The sequence below is a fragment of the Nelumbo lutea genome, chromosome 2 (assembly GCF_056320005.1).
Source record: "Nelumbo lutea isolate HS-2025 chromosome 2, American lotus-T2T, whole genome shotgun sequence".
Lineage (NCBI taxonomy): Eukaryota > Viridiplantae > Streptophyta > Magnoliopsida > Proteales > Nelumbonaceae > Nelumbo > Nelumbo lutea.
Genome location: NC_142685.1, coordinates 94415168 through 94434404, shown reverse-complemented (window position 1 = coordinate 94434404; position 19237 = coordinate 94415168). Strand labels below are relative to the sequence as shown.

At 40.0% G+C, this 19237-nt stretch overlaps 1 protein-coding gene across 4 annotated transcripts in view; it reads right to left on the bottom strand.

Moving 5' to 3' along the window:
* HY2 (phytochromobilin:ferredoxin oxidoreductase, chloroplast / phytochromobilin synthase (HY2)) overlaps window positions 1-19237 on the bottom strand; it is a 47254-nt gene that overhangs the window by 13229 nt on the left and 14788 nt on the right. For all 4 annotated transcript variants that reach the window (XM_088970274.1, XM_088970276.1, XM_088970275.1 and 1 more), the window contains exon 3: window positions 7096-7190. In XM_088970274.1, the coding sequence (XP_088826400.1) occupies window positions 7096-7190 (95 nt within the window). The remainder of the gene's footprint in view (window positions 1-7095; window positions 7191-19237) is intronic.

The following is a 19237-nucleotide window of genomic DNA, read 5'->3' as shown; positions in this document are numbered from 1 at the left end:
TATACAGATGCAGATTGGGTAGGCTCAGTGTCTGACAGGAGATCCACTACAGGTTATTGCACGTTTCTTGGAGGAAATCTGGTGATGTGGAAGATTAAGAAGCAAACTGTTGTGGCAAGGAGTAGTGCTAAAGCTGAATACAGGGCCATGGCACACACCACATGTGAATTATATGGCTGAAAAATCTTCTACAAGAAGTTGGATTCTCAATGAGCAAACCTATGAGATTGTATTGTGACAACCAAGTTGCAATCCACATCTCATCTAATCCAGCTTTCCATGAAAAGACAAAACACATAGAGGTTGAGTGGCATTTTGTGAGGGAGAAAGTCCTTACTAGAGAGATAAGCACAGAACATGTGAGTTCAGGTGATCAATGGGCAAACTTGTTCACAAAAGGTTTGAGTTCAAGGAGAGTGAACTATTTATGTAACAAGTTGGGATTATATGACATATATTCTCCAGCTTGATGGGGAGTGTTAGAATTGGTCGAGTAAGGATAACTTAGTCTTTTCATTATAGTTTAAGTAGTGTGGTGATGTGGCAATTCTGTTTTGTTTTTTATTTCTCTTGTCCCATACTTAAGTAGGGGTACATTTGATTTTGTACCCTTATTTTAATATAATAGAGATTATGGTCGACTAGGAGGGTTTGACTTTCTAGTTCGACAACTTTCTCTTTCTCTTCTTCTTCTTTCTCTTTCTCTTTGAACAGGACTTATCTAAACCACTAAAACAAATATAATAGACACAAAGTTTTGCCACCAGTAAGATCCAGTGACTACATAGAGCATTAAACCATCAATGAATATAAGTTAATGAGATATAGAGATGGCAAGATGGAGCTGTAAAAAACATAATAGGTCTAGATTAAAATAGTGACAAACGAGAAAGAATTCATAGGGTCTAGGATGAAAAATTTCAGATCTAATTTGTTGTAATCATTAACTTACTGACTCAAAGACAACAAATTATAGGAAGAGGGGAAAACTAGAAAGAGAGATGAAACAACTTATTAAACTACAAAATACAATACCTTGTACATAGAATATGATGCATTTATCTTGATATTTATACATCAGTGCAATACTTTACCTTATCAGGGTATACATCAATAAAATACTTTCATGTTTAAATAGCATTTCAGGGTATACATCACAGCCACATGATTAAAAATTGTATCTCAGCTAAATTGTCTACTAGACCTTCCCCATGATCTTCAACTTCTTTTTTTGATTAGTAATATTTTAAACATTATTAACTATGAATACTATAAACAGTTTTTTCAACTTGTTGACCCAGTTGGTCGGACCAGTGACCAGCTCAATTTGGGCCAACCTCTGACCCTCTATGTCCAAAACCCATTGGCTGAGTTCGGCTTCAGTCAGGGCAAAGCCGGTTCGAGCACCCTCTATTGCCTTGCATTGAAAATATTTTCGTACTTGTGTTTTTTATTTCATGGGGAGATATTCCCAATGCAAGGGTGAAAAAGGCTGTTATACGGTGTGGGCACAGTTTTTTATTTCATGTGTGTTGGTGTTTCCATGTTCCTTGTCCATCATTCTTGTCAATCCACTACAGTTTTGGAGTCCCCTTCAAGTATTAGATGTATCGATATTTAGCCCATTCTTAGCCCTTACAGTACAGCCAGTAATTCAGCCATAGTTAATGATGCCTAAATGACATGAAAAAAGAGCTAGAATTGACCCACATCTATCTCTGAGCAGACCCCCTATGCCTTAATTGCCCAGATTTCCCAAGCTACATCCATCAAAGTTGAGTTTAACTTGATTCATACCTGGTGGGGTATATTCAATAATGATATTGGGCATGGGCAGTGGGCTTGAATAGTGAACCACAATCTACCATACACAATGAGCATCTTCTTTAGAAAAAGGTGCAAAGATCTCAAGTGCCTTGATCCGATTTGCCACTTTTATTGGTATGTTGTCAATAATTGCCTCCTTGGGTAGTTTCTTATTAAATATTCTTACACTTCTTTCTTCAAGAATAGACCAAAGAATGGCCACCCTAGTGCACCTCCACATAATTTTCCCCTTCTCTTAGATTTTTTTTTTTTTTGTAATAGAAATAAAATTTATTAAAAAGAGAAAAGAGAGTACAAAGGGGGAGAGACCCAAGGTCCTCAAAAGAGAAGAAAACAAACAACCTCCAAGCGGCTCAAAACAAAACCAAACTCAAAGATAGCATAACCAAAACGCTTCAAACCCACAAGAAAGCAACAGACCGCTTGAAAGACCATCTCCAAAAACCACCCTCAAGCACTGCACCCTCTAATTCACTGACCACTAAAACTTCTAGATGTTTTCTTGGTTTTCACAATCTTCTTGCTTGGTTTAATCCCAAAGAGGGTCCCTTTTAGTCTAGAAAATGCCTTTGAAACCAGAGCATCTTACTGTTTTCTCTGTTTCTTAAATCTTCTTTTTGCTATAACATTTTTCCAGAATTCCAATGACCAAGAGGGATTCTCATTAATCCTTTCCAACTCCAGCACTTTGTTTTTATTCAAATATCTAGGCATCAACCAAAGCTTCAGTCTTTTCACCAATATCCTCTAACAGACTAGTTGTAGTTACGTTATTGTGGCCATCATTGACTAGTGAAGCCTGCACTTGAAGACCTCCATCACTCTCCCTAACAGGCAACATGTAGCGTTCCTCCAGTTCTTTGAACATCCTCCTACTAAAGGATTCACCTCATAAAATGAGCAAGCTTAGAGTTCTATTTACCTCCACAGTCGTTTCTACAACCTTAGTTACATCAACATCTTTGTCAATCTGATGGGTTTCATCCATACGAACTTCTTCCTCATCCTCCACACTTAGGCTTCCTTCCTCATCTGAAGAAAAAGCACCATCTTGAGTCCTTTCAGTTATGTATATTCTTTTCCTGTTATAAACTTTTGATCCCCCAACAATTTGGTCTTTTTCTTTAGTTCTTCCTTCAACCTCCAACCCCTTTCCTTCACCATCCTCATGATTCAGCACTAGAACCTGATCCATACCCTTGGTTGAGCAAAAAATAGTCCCCAACTCCTTTGATTGTTTACTTTCAGAATTTATCCCCAAATTAAACTCAGAGAAATAAAATGGATCAAAATAGCCTCCCTTTGAATCACACTGTTGATCCCCCAAAGTAAAATGCTTGAGGGATATGCAATCAACAAACTCTATCACAGCCCCCAAGAGTAAAATAATGTCTTCCATACCTTCTCTTGAACGAGGCAAGTTGGAGCCACTTCTTAGACCTTTGTGAACCTTTGTCTCTACACATGTCTTCTTTAAACTCGTTCAATCACTTAGGTTTTCTTGAATATGAGCTAGCCTACTCTCAGAGCATTCACCATTAGTGTAGGAGTACCTCGAAACAAAGCACTTGTAATCAGCTCTTCCAAAAATGTTCGTCGTCTTCCCTCGAAATCGTCTTGAACCCCTTTCAAAAGACTCTATAACCTCTAAGCTTTGGCTCACCTTCAAAAGATCACTGTTTGAAAACAGGAATGGAATTAGACCACAATAGGGCTGACCCGGCTTCTGAAGAGACCCTACTCAAGCCAACACAAAAAATGCCCTTAACAATTGGACCAGCCCCACTTAATTCAAAATTTAAATCCTTCAATTATTTCCAGTCTAGGGGCTTAGAATTTGTCAAATTTACATCACAATCCTCTGAGCTTTCAACTTCACTGAGCCTCAAAATACCCACCTTTAGCACCTCTCTTGCAACCTTCTAGTCTCTCACCCGAAACAAGGGGTCTTCACCATAGTTGTCAAGGCGATGCCTAGGCAACAAGGAGCCCTTGGAGGGTCGCCTCGCCCAGGCGCCAAGCAGTTTTGCATACTATGTAATAAAATACTTTTATATTGTTTTTTTTTTTTGAGATTATAATTATAAAATACACATTATTAAAGAAAAATATTCATTTTTTTGTGTTTATAAACTAATTTCTTGTTATTTTCTTATTTGTTAGGGTTTAATCAACACAAATATTGCTGACTGCTGAATTGAACCCTCAATGACTTCAAAATCTGAACCAATAAGTAAGGGGAGGAACTTAAAATTTTGTCTAATCAACACATTTCTTCTTCCACATCTTCTTTTCCTTCTTCCACCTTTTCTTTTCTTCTTTTCCTATAACAAAAATAGGTTCAGCCCCTATATTTTTTGAATTTTCTTTCCTTCTTTTTTTCTCATAAATATGTTAATTTTCTAGACATAAACATGAAGTTTATAATGGATAGTTATTAAAGAAAGTTGATTATGGAACCTAGGGAAGTACCCTAGGATATGTGATTTTTACTTAAAAAAATCCATCGCCTAGGCGCCCACCTAGGCAACTAGGCGACAAGGCGCCCCCCTGTCGCCTAGCCTCGCCTTGGTGCCTTGAAAACTATGGTCTTCACCAGCAACTACAATCCTAAGTTTAAAGGCCTCATCCAAGTAAAATAGATCTAGCACAGATGTCATCCTCGGTTTCAGCTAGAAACCTTTCAAACTGTAAGTTCTCCCATCTTCTATTCCTAAAATCAAATCTCCTAAAACTTCCTGCAATATTTCCAATAACTTTGAAAACCTCTGTGCTCCATGCATGTAATGGAATCCCATATATGTCAATCCATGCGAATCTTATTTTCTCTATATCCTTTCCCAAATAGGATGACCAACTACTGAAGAAAACTTCTGGTTTCCTTCTTCTCCCAATCCTTTCGCTTGCTAAAGCCTCTTCCATGTCTTCTCTTCACTTGAAGCTGGAGACGAAAAGAGACACTCCCATCCTTCGAACATAGGAGAAGCTTAGGATTCTCCACTCAGCATTCGCCCAATCCTTGACCTCTTATATCAAGGTTTGAGTGAACAAACCTACCTACTAAGCACCTCTTTAGAAATTCCAACCTTTCTCCCACCTTGCCTACTTCCTTGACTGACACAACCTTCATCAAAATTGACATTGGATCTAGAACTGCCACAGTTATCAAAACCAAGTTTCTGATCTCAATCTCAGCTCGAAAGTCATTGTTCACTGTTGTCACTCATCACCATTGCTCAGCAGTTCAATCTTCGGAAGTTGGATATTGCATCCCATTGCCAATCTCTTACATGGATTAAAGTAGTCTTAAATAACCATTCCAAGTCATCAGGTGGGGACAATCTACCTCCCAAGAGAGTAAAACCCCAACCCTAAATACAGAAGGTATATGGATAAGAGATTAGTAGGTGGAATGGAATGTAGATTCTATGCCTGCATCACAAAGAAAGAATTTATGAGGTGAAAGACACCAATTAGGTATTTTTTCTTGAAAAGTCTCATAAGTATTGATTTTTCAAATGGTCACCTCTCACCAAAAGAGACCTTACTTGGGAGGAAAGGATCCACTCCAAATGGAGTTGACCCGGAAGGCCATGCTTTCCAAAGTATTCATAAAAAAAAAAAATCTCATGCTCTCCAAATTCTCTCCAAAATACTACATATCTTTGGGATTTCTGTACTTGCATCACTTCACAATCATGTCCATCAATTATTAGAACATAGGTTCTTCTAATTCATTCTATTTATTTCAACAGTTCAAGTGTCCGCTACATAACTTTGGGATCTTTGCACCCGCATCACTTCTTAGTCATGTCTATCAATTACTAGCACATACGGTCTTCTAATTCATTATATTTATTTTAAGAGTTCATGTGTCCACTCTTTTACAAGTAATCCATTATCTTATTCTGTATTCTATTTCCCTTTTCCATTCAGTAGTTATACAATTACCAAAATATCTTAGAGCAACTCTTAGTTGTGGGAAGACATAGGCAAAATATAGAATAATATTTTATGAAATGATAAAATAAGCATAGGCACACCTTTTTAAGTTATTATCTTGTCCCAAATCATTAAACAAAGCTAATAAGTTAAGGTTATAGGCAAAAGAATATGTTCTGAAGTTAACCTGTAAACCTTATGATTCAGAGCTTCATGATAGAATGAGTTAAAGCAAATTTTTAACTCATAGAAAATGTAAATGGTTGTAATAGATCAACCAAATAATCTATTACACAAACAAAAAACTAATATTTAACTTCATGTTTGAAATGAATATTGAGCTAGCTCAAAGTGGCAATCATGTAAGTTAGGCGGACAATAACATTGTTACTTCACATATTTACAATATTGTCACCAACTTACGCTATAATATTATCTCTTGGATTCCACATAGTACTGGCAGTGTTCATTGGGGAATATGTCGATTCTAGTAAAATTTCATTTCGCTACCCATGGAAGTGGAAATGGAAATATGCCAATGGAAACTATCTCTTGTACTCCACATAGTGCTGGTAGTGTTCATTGGGAAAATGTTGATTCCAAGTAAATTCCGTGTCGCTACCCATGGAAATGGAAATACTAGGGAAATTAGGGGCATTTTAAACCACTCAAAACCAGCATTGCATGGATTCTCCTAAATGGATGAAGTGCCCATGCTAGACATCTGTCAGACTCTAACACTCCATAGATTATTGAACGATACTTTGATATGATATTTCTTTTCTCTTTATTTAGTCAACATAGACAAACAGATGATGTACACAATGAATGTCATTTTTCCTATAAACTATTATCAAGTAACAATGATAGACTTTTGGGTTTTTTATAGTGGTTTATAATATTAAAATTTAGCAAAATATTTTGATAGTTATGTCTATGAAGCCTTGTTACTTTGTCTTGCCAAGTCAGACTCCACGACACATTCAGATTCCGGTTCCCCTGTCCATGTTCATGTAACACTACTTGGAACTAAAACAGAAAGTTCTTGTAATGTTATCAAACTAAAGAGATCAACCTTGAAAAACTTAGTGGTTTGATTAAGTGACAAATGAATTATGCTTCATGCAACTGAGATCAAGTGAACTAGATGATTCGGGAAGATTCTGACAGTAGACTTTGAAAAATTGGATAACAAGCTTCTATTCAAGATGTAAATAAGCCAAGTAAAACATGATAACATATTTAGATTACTAAGCATGGTAAAAGATCAGCAGTCAGCATCATAATACTTGGGGGAACTGGACAATAAGGTAAAAGAAAACTCACAAGACAACTATATTCATGTTAGCTGCGGTGAAAAAGTTGGCACAAAATATAGGTAGATCAAACTCAGGTTCAGGTAAAACAGCAAGATCCAAAACCTGCAGAGAAAAATCAATACATGAGAAGATTTATGAGGAAGAAAGACTCAAGAAATTTTGACAACATAATATTCCGTAAGAAAGGATAGGGCCTTCCCATAGAATTTTAGACTAGACTTGCTTTCTCTATCTTTGTGATTTTTCATATATCTTTCTTGATTGGGATCAACTAGACTACAACTTTGTGTGGTAGTGATACACCAATAGCAATTCATTGTGGATATTTGACGATATTTCTAAAACAGCCTTGCTGGATAATTGGAAGGAAGTGGCAGCTTCAGCCCCTAGCAAAGTTGTGTCCCATTCAATGTGGATTTCACCAGGTTATGGATTCACTAAGTTGAACTTTGATGGTAGTAGTGAAGGAAATCCTGGCCTTTCAGGTGTTGGAGTTTTCAAGAATGAGGAATAAGTTATTGCACTGTTTCAGGCCCAATTGGTGTGGGGGACTCACTTTAAGCAGAGACTTTGACTGTTTTGGAGGGTGCAAAAAGATCTAATGAACTGAACATTAGCAGGTTGAGTCAAAATTGGTAATAGGCTGCATAGAAAAGGAGGATGATGGTTTGCGGAGCTACAATAATGAAAGAAGAAGATTTAAGTGGCTAACTCAGAATGGAAGTGAGACTGCAGTGGGTTAAAAGATGTGCTAATTCCTTTGCAGACAGACTTGCCAAACAAGGGGTGGGAAGGAATCAAATGATTTGGGCTATCTTGTAACTCTGCTGTTCCTCGTGGGGAGACTTAAGAGAGTTTACCTCTCCCTGCACCTGTACTTGTTTCTCATTGCTTAATTCTAATCAAATGGATCTGTTATTGATAAAAAAAAAAAGGACTGCATTCCATAGTTGTTTACTATTGCACAGGAAAGGAATAGTTAGGTGAAAGAAAATAATGACATTTTAGATGGCAGAGTAATTTGGTGATCCTTGCTCATAAGACATTTGAATGGTAGGGAAGTGCATATGATCTCTCAGCCTCTCCAAGCTTCAAGCAAAGTAGAGATTAATGTGGAACATGAGGATATAACCTTGTTGAAGTGGGACAGATCAAGGAAGTTTTCTTTGATGTCTTTTTACAAACATTTAACAGGATCAGATCATAATCTCTTTCAAGCTTCTCTTGTTTGGACCACCACTGTTCCCACAAGGTGTCCTTCCTGGTTTGGACTGCAGCTTTTAACAGGTGCTTAACTAATGAGAACTTGACAAGGGAAGTGCAGTTGATGGATGGAATATGTATTATGTGCAATAGTTCCCATGAAACAGCTGATCATTTGCTTATTCACTGTGATACCTTAAAGGCACTTTGAGCTTGGGTAAAAAAGTTGTTTGGTGTAAACAACTGTAATCCAGAATCTGTAATTGATTTTCTCAGGAGCTGGCAGATGAAGGGGTTGAGTAAAGAAGGCTCAATTATGTGGAAGACTGCTGTTCAAGCTATGATGTGTACTATTTGGTCAGAAAGAAATATAAGAATATTTGAAAATAAATTTAAATATGAAGATAAGATGAAAGCTATTTAAAGGGGACAATTTTGTCTTGGGTTGGGATTCAGAGGCTGTTCAAAGACAAGTCTTATGATAACATTTTAGATAGTGATACTCTTTTTGTAAATCAAAGGACTTAGCTGTATATTCCCATTGTACAGATCCATGGTTGTACACGGGTATTGAATCTCTTTTTTTTATTTAATGAATTTACTTTACCTTTTCAGAAAAAAGAAAAGAAAAATGTTGTAATAAGCACTAAATGCAAAATGAGGCATCTGAAAATTAATTCACATCCAAAGGCACAGACAATCTTGAACAACATTAACTCAAGGTATTTGGCCTTTCTTTCCCTGCTCAAGAATGATCTGACGATGCAGGTTGCACCTGCAACCTTAAAAAAAGAAGTTAACCTATGAATTAGCACCTAATTGCTTCTTCGAGGAATCAGCACCACCAAAAAAACTAGAAGCAGAAACTCAAACTTCACTATCTGATGTCAAAAACAAAGGGCATTACATAGATTGTTTAAAATTATAGGCTATAGTTCCATTTTTGTACATGAAAATCTTTGCGTAAAGCAGGGCTCAGTGGTATAGTGCTGCAGGGGTAACTTTTGTATAGTCCCTGATTACAGCTTCTGGTTGTACACAAGCTTTTGTTTTCATTTATAATATAATACACTACCTTCCTCAAAAGAAAAAAAAAGCAAAAGGCACAACGGGAATTACATATATTTTTAGGCAAAGAAGGGAGAGTGTAGGGTTGATCATTTTCTCCTAGGCCTCCATTGCTTGGCCTGGCCTATCCCAGAAATTTCTTGGTCCAGGCAGAAGGTTTTCTTCAAAGCTCAGGCCCTAAAATTCTAGGCCTAGACAGCCCAGCTCAGACCAGAAATTTAATATAAATAATATTTACTAAAATATTAAAACGTGTATAATAAATTTTATGCATATTTTTTGTAGTTTTGTATATAATAAAATTTTTCTTTTTAAAAATATAATCTTATTAATTTATAAATGCAATCCCCGGCCTAGACATATAATATCATGCCTGGGGTGTGGACCAGGCCAGGCCTGCATAGCCCAAAATGTTTTTACTACCCTATAAAAAACTAGCCAGGCCCAGCCTGTGATCATCCCTAGGAGAGTGTGCCAGCCCTTATTTCCTACTTCAAAACCAAGAAATACTATTAAAAAATAACTAGAAACAAAGGCATTGAATTAAGACTCAGTAAGACAAACCCTAGTTAAAATAGGAACACAATAAATCCTACTTGACTTAGGACTATGACTTTGCCTTAACCCAATTTAATTAGGAAAACAAATCCCTAGTGTAATGAGATAACCAACGCCTAATACAAATACCAAACTACTAATAACATAAAAATCAGAAAATAGCTACTGAAAAATAAGACAATAAACCTTCAGTTTCAATTCCTGGCATCATCTCCCTTGTATGGATGGTTGTAATGGCTGCTTGCAGAATTAAGAGAGAATGTAGGAAGAGAAAGAAGAGAAGAAACCTAAAATCACTCAATGGGTACCAAGTACACTTCAAAGTTTGTAGAAATCACTCGCCATAAGCATAATATGCGCAAAAACTCATTCCAATATCATAAACCAGATCAAAGTAAGAATTTTCAATTTATCTGTGGCAAACTGGACCTTCTTCCCATCTGTTAGTATCATGACAACCAAAGAGGGAGTCTAGGCAATCCACCTGATCTAGGAAAGCTTCTAGATTATAATTGCAGAGAAATTAGGCATCCAGTGGTTCTAGCTTAACTCCTTTATATTGGAATTTTGTCCTTGCTTTGACAGATCAGCTCCTCCAATGAGGTTAAGGGACTGTCTTCCTCCTAATATAGCAGATAATTTCTGTTCTCTTGTGACTAACAACTCCTCATTCATGAGGAACTGATTTATAAGTTCACTACATTTATACTATTGGAACTAGACACAGGAAACCCTGTTCCATAAACTGGGGCAATGGCAATAATAAGAAAGATGATGACAAACTGAGAGCATCTCAATTGGATGAATCCTTTATCATCATTTCTAACTGTTAGAATATTTAAAACCTTTCTTTCTAATTCTTCTATTGTATTTTTTCTGCACAAGGCACAATCCAAGGAGCATTTCATCTCATTAAAAATGAGCAGCTTTTCCTGAAGTTACTGAACCCAATCCAGCATGACATTCAATTTGATCTCAGGCCAGTAATTTCTAAAAGTTTAGTGCCTCAAAATCTTTTCTAAGAACATTAATTTCTGGTCGAAGGAACTTGCTATTAAGATCTATATCCAATTTGAGAATCATCATTATCATCTAAACCTTATCCCAATTATATGGGGTGGGCTACATGAATCTTCTTTTGCCATGCCATTCTGTTTAGTGCCATAAAGTTGATAAGAACACTTCTAATGAGCTTCTTCGAGGGAGCTCTTCCTCCTGAAATGAAATAGTAGAGAGAAGAAGAGAAGAGAGGTTGAAGAAGAAAATTTTCATGCACTCGTAGGGTTTTCTCATGCTATCTATATTCAATCAAAATAGGCTACAGTCAAGCTGCCTCCCTGCACATGGGACTGTCGAGTTAGTTATGCTGATGTGGCATCCTGGTGTAGACGAACTTGATGGGCTGAACTACACGGGATACTCTTCCTGAGCTGTTGCCTTCGCTGAGCAGATTTGGAGGGTGTTGGGCCTGGGCTTTGGTTGTTGTCTGCATACTGTTGTGCTGGTCCAGGATCCTATCAACCCCACCCACTTCAGAAAATCAACCTTGTCCTCAAGGTTGAAGTCAGGGAATTGTAACTGCAGTCTTGAAATGCCCTCCCATGTTGCATCTTCAATTGGAAGGTTCTTCCATCTAACCAGAGACTGTTGGACCTTCTTTGAACCAGATCTCACACATCTGAAGCCATGCACAGACTGGGGTTCCAGCAAGAGAGACCCTTCATCTGAGAACTGAGGTAGAGAGCTGCTAACTCTGGCTGAAGGAGATAGGCAAGGTTTCCGTAGACTCACATCAAACACTGGGTGAAATTTGGAACCAGCTGGAAGATCCAACCTATAGGCCACCTGTCCCACCCTCTCAGCTACCCTAAATGGTCCAAAGTAGCGTGGTGCTAGTTTCTGCCAGGGACGAGACGCCACAGAAATTTGTCTATATGGCTGAAGTTTAAGGTAAACAAGATCTCCAACCTGAAACTCCAATTCTCTGTGTTTTAGATCGTAGAAGAGCTTCATGTGCTGTTGGGCTTCCTGCAGGTAACTTCATGTCCTTGAGCACCTTGTCTCTAGTGTAGAGCTGTTCTTCTACTTCAGCTACAACAGTTGATCCCTTCTCATAGGGTCACACAGCAGGAGGATCACGCCCATAAAGGATTTTAAATGGAGTAGTACCTGCCGATACCTGGAAGGAGGTGTTATACCAGAATTTGGCCTATGGGAGCCATGTAATCCATTGTTTAGGCCTGTCACCTATGAAACACCATAAATAGGTTTCCAGACAACGGTTGACCACTTCAGATTGTCCATCAGTTTGCAGGTGGTAACCGGTTGTGTGCAACATTCGAACCCCTTGAGCCTGGACAAAAGCTTCGCAGAAATAGCTCATGAACAGTGGGTCCCTATCAGTGAGTATAGAGTTAGGGGTACCATGTAGCTTGGCTACCTCCTGAACATAGGCCCTAGCCACTGAAGCTGTTGTGTACAGATGTGGGAGAGCTACAAAATGGGCATACTTGCTCAACCTGTCCACCACAACTAGTATAACAAATTTGTTGGACAGTTTTTGTATGCCCTTAGCTTCAATCGACTTTGATGTACTTTTGATATTTAATGTAAATAAATAAAGTACATGTTTGATTCATGTTGTGTGGTATGCTTCTGTGTAAGACCCTAAAACTGGACACTTAATGAGACTTGTGTTAGTTTTAAATGTTCACAGCTGCTGGATAAGTCTGGGGAGATTTATCCTGCCAAGGCTGACACTGGTGTGTTGCCAACTATTGGGGTGGCTTGTCTCAGCCGCCAGGGTGAAACCCAAGGCACACGCAATGTAGGATTATTTGAACCCTTGAACCGGACCAGATTTCCAGTATTGCCTTGGACCTTGGAGATTGATGGGCAAAACTGGAAAGTTACACCTGACCCCTAGACCCGATTTTGGTACTGCACTAGGTGTCGGATTGGGTTGTCTTTGATATGCCAATCAGTGAGATCCTTAGCGGACGTCAAAACCTGGGTATGTTGGGACAGTTTGAGAATTCATCTGAGTGGGTGATCATAGTGACAGGATCAACCCCTTTGTCGGACAAAAGTAATGGTCGGGATGCACTCTCTATGATGGAAACCAAACTGCCGGCAGTTGATTTCAATCGTTGGAATTTTGTTTTGCAAAATTTATATATATGATATATAGATATATATGGTTTCAAAATGTTTGCAAATGGTTTTAATTCCCAGGATCCATGTGAGTAGAGAGTGCAGCATTGTTCCTTGCAGCCGAGGGAGAGGTCCTCTCTTGTCGGGCAATGTTTGATCATTATGGGCTAAGAGGTTAAGTGTAAGGCCATTTAGGATAATACCTGATGGGCTAATCTTGCATCTGCCCACAGTCCTTGGGTTTTTATAAGATGTCTTGGCCCAGGGACCACTTAGTGTAAGTGTTGGGCCCATAGGGTCCATATGATGGGCTCAAGGGGTTCACTGGGCTCTCTAGTGAATTCGGCTAGGCCTTGTAACAGAGGCTGGGCCGAACCCATGTGGCTGGTGTGTAGATCAATGCTTGGGTCCCACGCCATACAAAGAAGCCCAACTAGGCAGCAGTTTGGAAGACTATTGAGCACTTCATTCTTATTGGGCCTAAAGCCCATGTCGAACTGGGCTGATTTGATCAGTCACTAAAAGGGGGCAGATCTGAGATTAGGATGAGCCCAAAAGCTTATCTAATCTACAGATAAGATTAAGAAAAGTCCTAATCCAAATACAGATTTGGATAAGGGCAACTCCTAATATGATCAGGAGGTTTTCTTAATCATTAAGCAAGTGGAGGAAACCCTAATTCGAATTACAAGAATTCAAACCCAAGGGAATTCGCAGAGAACACACCTGCATTCTGAAGATTGGATCTCAGAAACCCTAGAGAAGAAAAAGCAGTTTGCCACTTTCTTCTCTAGTTTTCTTCTCCATCAGCCGCCGCCAACCACCACCAGTTCAATTTCTCTGTGGGAAAGATCAAGAAAGAGTTCTTGATATCAATCTTTGCTGAAAGGCTGATTCAGTTCGGTGCTCATTGTTTCCAGAGGATTCTTGTGAAGGATTCGGTGCGTAGGACGCACTCTGCTGGTTTTGTTCCACAGTTGTTGTCTCATCTTCAGTAGGAGCAGATCTTGGTGTCTTCTTTGGGCGTGAACACCAACTTTGGGAAATATTACTTCTCTGGATCAGGTATAATCACTCCCTTCTCTTTTGGCTCAAATCTGGTCTGGTTTGGTTCAAGTAGGATCCTTGAATTTGATTCTAAAATCAGGGAATACGATTCCCAATTGGAAGGAAGGTAGGGAATTTTTGAAATTCGCCCACCCATTCCACAACAGTTTTGACGTCCATACGATGGATCCTACCATCCCATTCAAATTTTCCCTTGAGACTAAGGCAACCAAGTGATAAAATCCATGGTTATGTAATCCCAAACCTTGTCCGGTATGGGGCGAGGTTGTAACAGGCCTGCAGGAAGTTGAGTACTATAATTTTGTTGCTAGCAGATGGAACATTGGACCATAGACTTCATTCCTCTCCAATAATAATGATTGGATAGCCTCATGTAGGCACGCGGAACTCTGGAATGACCCTAATGTGGAGTCATGGAAAATACGTAGCAAATCCCCATAGCGAACAGAGGGTGATGCCACAACTAACCTCCCCTTGTAAAATAGAGTGGAATCCATCACGGTATACCCAAGCACAGAAGCTGGATCCAGTTCCCACTTAGAGTGGATCTGTGATAGAAATGGGTCTCGATGGGCCTCTGCCTTTATCTGGTCTAGAAGAGGGTAAGTGGGCTAGGAGAGACCCAATGAGTGTAGTTCAAGGGCTCGAGACAGGCTGTCAGCCGCCAAGTTAGCTGAACTTGGTTTATACTCTATATGGAAATCATACCCCAACAGTTTGTAAGCCCATCGCTGTTGTTTCGGGATGAGAACACGCTGATCCAACAGATGTCGGATGCTCCTGTGGTCTGTCCTGACTGTGAACCTTCGGCCCAACAAGTAACCCACCACTTTTGGATGGCCAGCACAATCGCCATCAACTCTTTTTCATAAGTGGACTTTGACTGGGCCTTCTGTGACAAAGCCTTGCTGAAATAAGCGAACAACTGATCTCCTTGCATCAATACGGCACCCACACCTGACCTGAAGCATCAGTTTCAATAATAAATTCTTTAGAAAAAACTGGCAGAATTAAAGTGGGGGGAGAGGTAACCGCTTGCTTAAGGGACTGAAACGCTTGCTCAGCTTGGGGATTCCACTCAAACGAGTTCTTCTTCAATAGTTGAGTTCAAGGCAATGCAAGGGTGCCGTATCCCTGAATAAACCGCCTGTAACCAACCAGACCCAAAAACCCACGTAAGGACTTCAGAGATGTGGGCCTGGCCTAATTAACCATGCACTTGACCTTTTCAGGGTTTGTAATAGACTCTTCCGCCCTCTATGAAGTGGCCTAAGTACGGGATACGGGTCTGACCAAAAGAGCACTTGCTAGTTTTGGCATAAAGCCAGTGCTTACGAAAGAGAGTCAAAGTGCTGTGAAGGTGCTCCATATGATCCTACCACGATGGACTGTAAACTAGAATATCATCAAAGAAAACCAATATAAAGCGACGCAGATGTGGTTTAAAAACCTCATTCATAAGCCTTTGGAAAGTGGAGGCAGCATTGGAAAGCCCGAATGGCATAACCAGAAATTCATACTGACCATCTGGGGTTCTAAAAGCTGTCTTGTGAATGTCGGGAGGGTGCACACATATCTGATGGTACCCTGAACGTAAATCCAACTTAGAGAAGAACACGGCTTGCCCCAACTCATCAAACAATTCCTCGACAAGGGGGATGGGAAACCTATCCTTCACAGTAATGTGGTTAAGAGCCCGATAATCAACGCAGAGTCGCCATGACCCATCTTTTTTTTTTTTGACAAGAACAGGTGAAGAGAAGGGACTGCAACTAGGCTGAATAAATTTCTTCTCCAGCAGATCATTAACCACCTTTTCTATCTCCATTCTCTGATAATGGGGGTAGCGAAAAGGCTTTACGTTGGTGGGAGCTGCCCCAGGTTGTAGGGTAATTCTGTGGTCATGGAGACATACCGGAGGTAGGGCAGTGGGTTCCCAAAACACATTTGAGAAGTCACTCAGAAGCTGTTATAGTTGACTTTGTATTTTGGGGTTAACCAATCCTTCACCTGATTCAGTCAGAGTTGGACCCTGGCCCATACCCCCTAAACAAAGGAAAGCAGGACTTCCAATAGGCCTGACAAGATTTCAACACAACCTTGGGTGAATCAACAATGGTGCCATTTGGTTCCATCCCTTGGAGATGGTAAGGAACCCCATCGAGGACAATGTCAATAGTAAGTTGGGCACAGTCACAATACATAGGACCCACTTGACGCAACCATGGGATGCCCAAGATGATATCAGTCCCAGAAAATTCAAGTGGGTCCAAATCAACATTGAAGATGCATGCCTGTATTCTCAGACCTACCCATCTATATATCCCGTCACACAAAAATTTTGTGGCTGTTGGCCATGTGGACTGCAAAGGGGTCTATGGCTTCCACTGCTATTCTTGTTTGTTTAGTCAGTCGAGTAGTAATAAAACTCAATGAGCTTCCATTGTACACAAAAACCACTACCTCCTTACCCATAAGGGAACCCCGAATTTTCATCATTTGAGGGGCCTTAATTCCAATGAGTGCCTAGAGTGAAACCTCATAGGAGTCAGGGTCATCTGAATTACTGGGCCCAATAACTGAACCCTCAGCTTCTTGGGAATCATTCTCAACCTCCTCAGGTTGCAAGAGAAAAAGTTGTTGGGCCTTGTAACGATGCCCCGGGCCAAATTTCTCTTCACAATCATAACATAGCCCTTTATCCCTATTGGCCTACATCTCGGTCCATGAAAGCTTTTTAATGGGCACTAGGACCTGGGTCACAGTTTTGGGCATACTTGGTTCAGTCCGAGCCAGAAGTCCCCTTTGAACTGGAGCCGATTTTGGTCTAATTGGTGGTCCAGGCAGATTTTTAAGGAGCAGACCCAAGGGGTGGCTCATCTTCTTCGATCAGTCGAGCTTTTCTTTGAAAAGCCTAGCCAACCCCACGGCAGCCATCACCATTGGAGGTCGCATGGCTTTCACTTCGAGCCTGATATCTTCCCTAAGCCCACCGACAAAGCTTACCGTTAAGGCATTCTCCGGCCAGCTATGAACTCGAGAAGCCAGTTTCTCAAACTAATTTTGGTATTCTCTTACCGAGCCCATCTGTCGTATCTTGGAAAGAACTTCGTCAAAATCATCAAACCCAAAGGGTCTGAAGCGCACATTGAGTGCTTCAGTGAAGTCGAGCCAAGTCAGTTGAGGGTGAGACCTCTGATACCATTGGTACCAGACATTGGCCTCTCCATCCAAGTGAATTGAGGCAAGTTGGAGCCTCTGAAAAGCAGGGATTTTATGGTATTCAAAATATTGTTCGGCTCGATTAACCCAAGGAACAGGATTGTCCTCACCCGAGAAGATAGGGAAGTTAACTTTCACATTCCCGACGTGAGGAGTTCTGACTACCTGCTGGCTGTCACCGCTGGAACCTTCCTGCTTGCCATCCTTCATCGATCGTGTTGATCCTTTCTCAAACTGAGAAATGAAAACAAAGAGGGTTTCCTTCATTTCCTTCAAATCACCGTCCAGCTTGTGAAGCTGTCCTTCCATCCTATCCATCCTTTCTTCCGATGAGCTAGCTCGGGTGCTAGGCATCCTGGATCGTCTTCTCTGATACCAATTGATAAGAACACTTCTAATAAGCTTCTCCGAGGGAGCTCTTCCTCTTGAAATGATACAGTAGAGAAAAGAAGAGAAGAAAAGAGGTTGAAGAAGAAAAGTAATTCAGATATTTTTCATGCACTCGCAGGGTTTTCTCATGCTATTTATATTCAATCTGTAGAGAGACTGGGCTGAATGGGCCCTAGTATCTATCCTTTTACTCTTTGTAATGTGTAATCTAATTGTTTTGTTAATGGGCCTGTCTTTCTGGGCCTGTTACATCCTTTTGTAAGCTTACTTAAGTTCTTGCTTAGTTGACCGCCCACTTAAGGGCATACTTGTAATTAACCTAGTTAATGAAGATTAACAAAAGGATTAGAGAGGGGAGAGAGGAGATCATCGAACTCTTCTTCTTCTTCCTCTTCTTTCCTCCATCTTCTTCCTTTGTACTGCTGTCTTCTACCTTTCTTCTACTTTTCTCTCTATTTTTAACCAAGTTTATATCAGTTTTAGAGGACTGATTTACTTCTTGGTATCAGAGCAGGTTTCTCCCTTCTTTTTTTTTTCTTTTTTTCCCATACACCCTTCGATTAGGAGAGTGTATGGAGAGGCAATTCCCCTATAGTTCAGAAGCTCTTTTGCCTAGTTGGTAGAGGGTTTGGAGAGTTGAAGTCTGGCCGAAAACTGCCAAGAAGTGATGCTGTATTTTTTCTGCCCAAAACTCTAGCCGATTAGAGAGTTTCGAAGTTACAGGTAAAGGAGAAGTTTTTGGTGTGGTGCACTAGCGCTCAGTGCTTGGGAGGTGTGCTTTGACTTCTTGAAGGGTGCGGTTAAGTCTTGGAAGAAGTTGGGAAGCTCTAGTAGGTGCATCTGCATCTTCTCTCTTTCTCCCCAAAAGCCGAGTGCAGTGAAACCCTATTTGTCAAGCACCTAGATACTGTTTTCACCTCAAGTAAGTTTATAAAGCCTAAAAATCTAGTTTTTTTTTTATTCATTTGATCAATGGAGCAGTACGGAAGTGAGTTCAAGCGGATGCCAGTATCTAGGCTTGGCTTGGTAGATTCCGTTTTGACTGGTGTGACCACAATTAAGTTGGATGGAACCAATTACCTAGCTTAGTCACAGTCTATACAGATTTATGTCTATAATAGAGGTAAATTAGGGTATCTCACAGGAAGTAAAGTGAAACCCGAAGAGACAGACCCTGCATTTGAGAAATGGATGCAAGAAAACTATACAGTAATCGAATGGTTGGTCAACTCTATGCAGCCTCATATAAGTCAGCATTACCTTTGGATGTCTTTAGCCAAAGAGATCTGGGACAGTGTTACGGAGACCTATTCACAAAAGTTGAATGTGGCAAGAGCCTATAAGCTGAAAAATGATGTGAAGAATTTGAGACAGGGGGAGAAAAGTGTGGCAATTTACTACTCTATGCTGAAATCTCTATGGCAGGAAATTGATGTTATGGAAAGAGGTGTATGGGAGAGTGCAAAGGATGTAGAGACCTTTAGGAA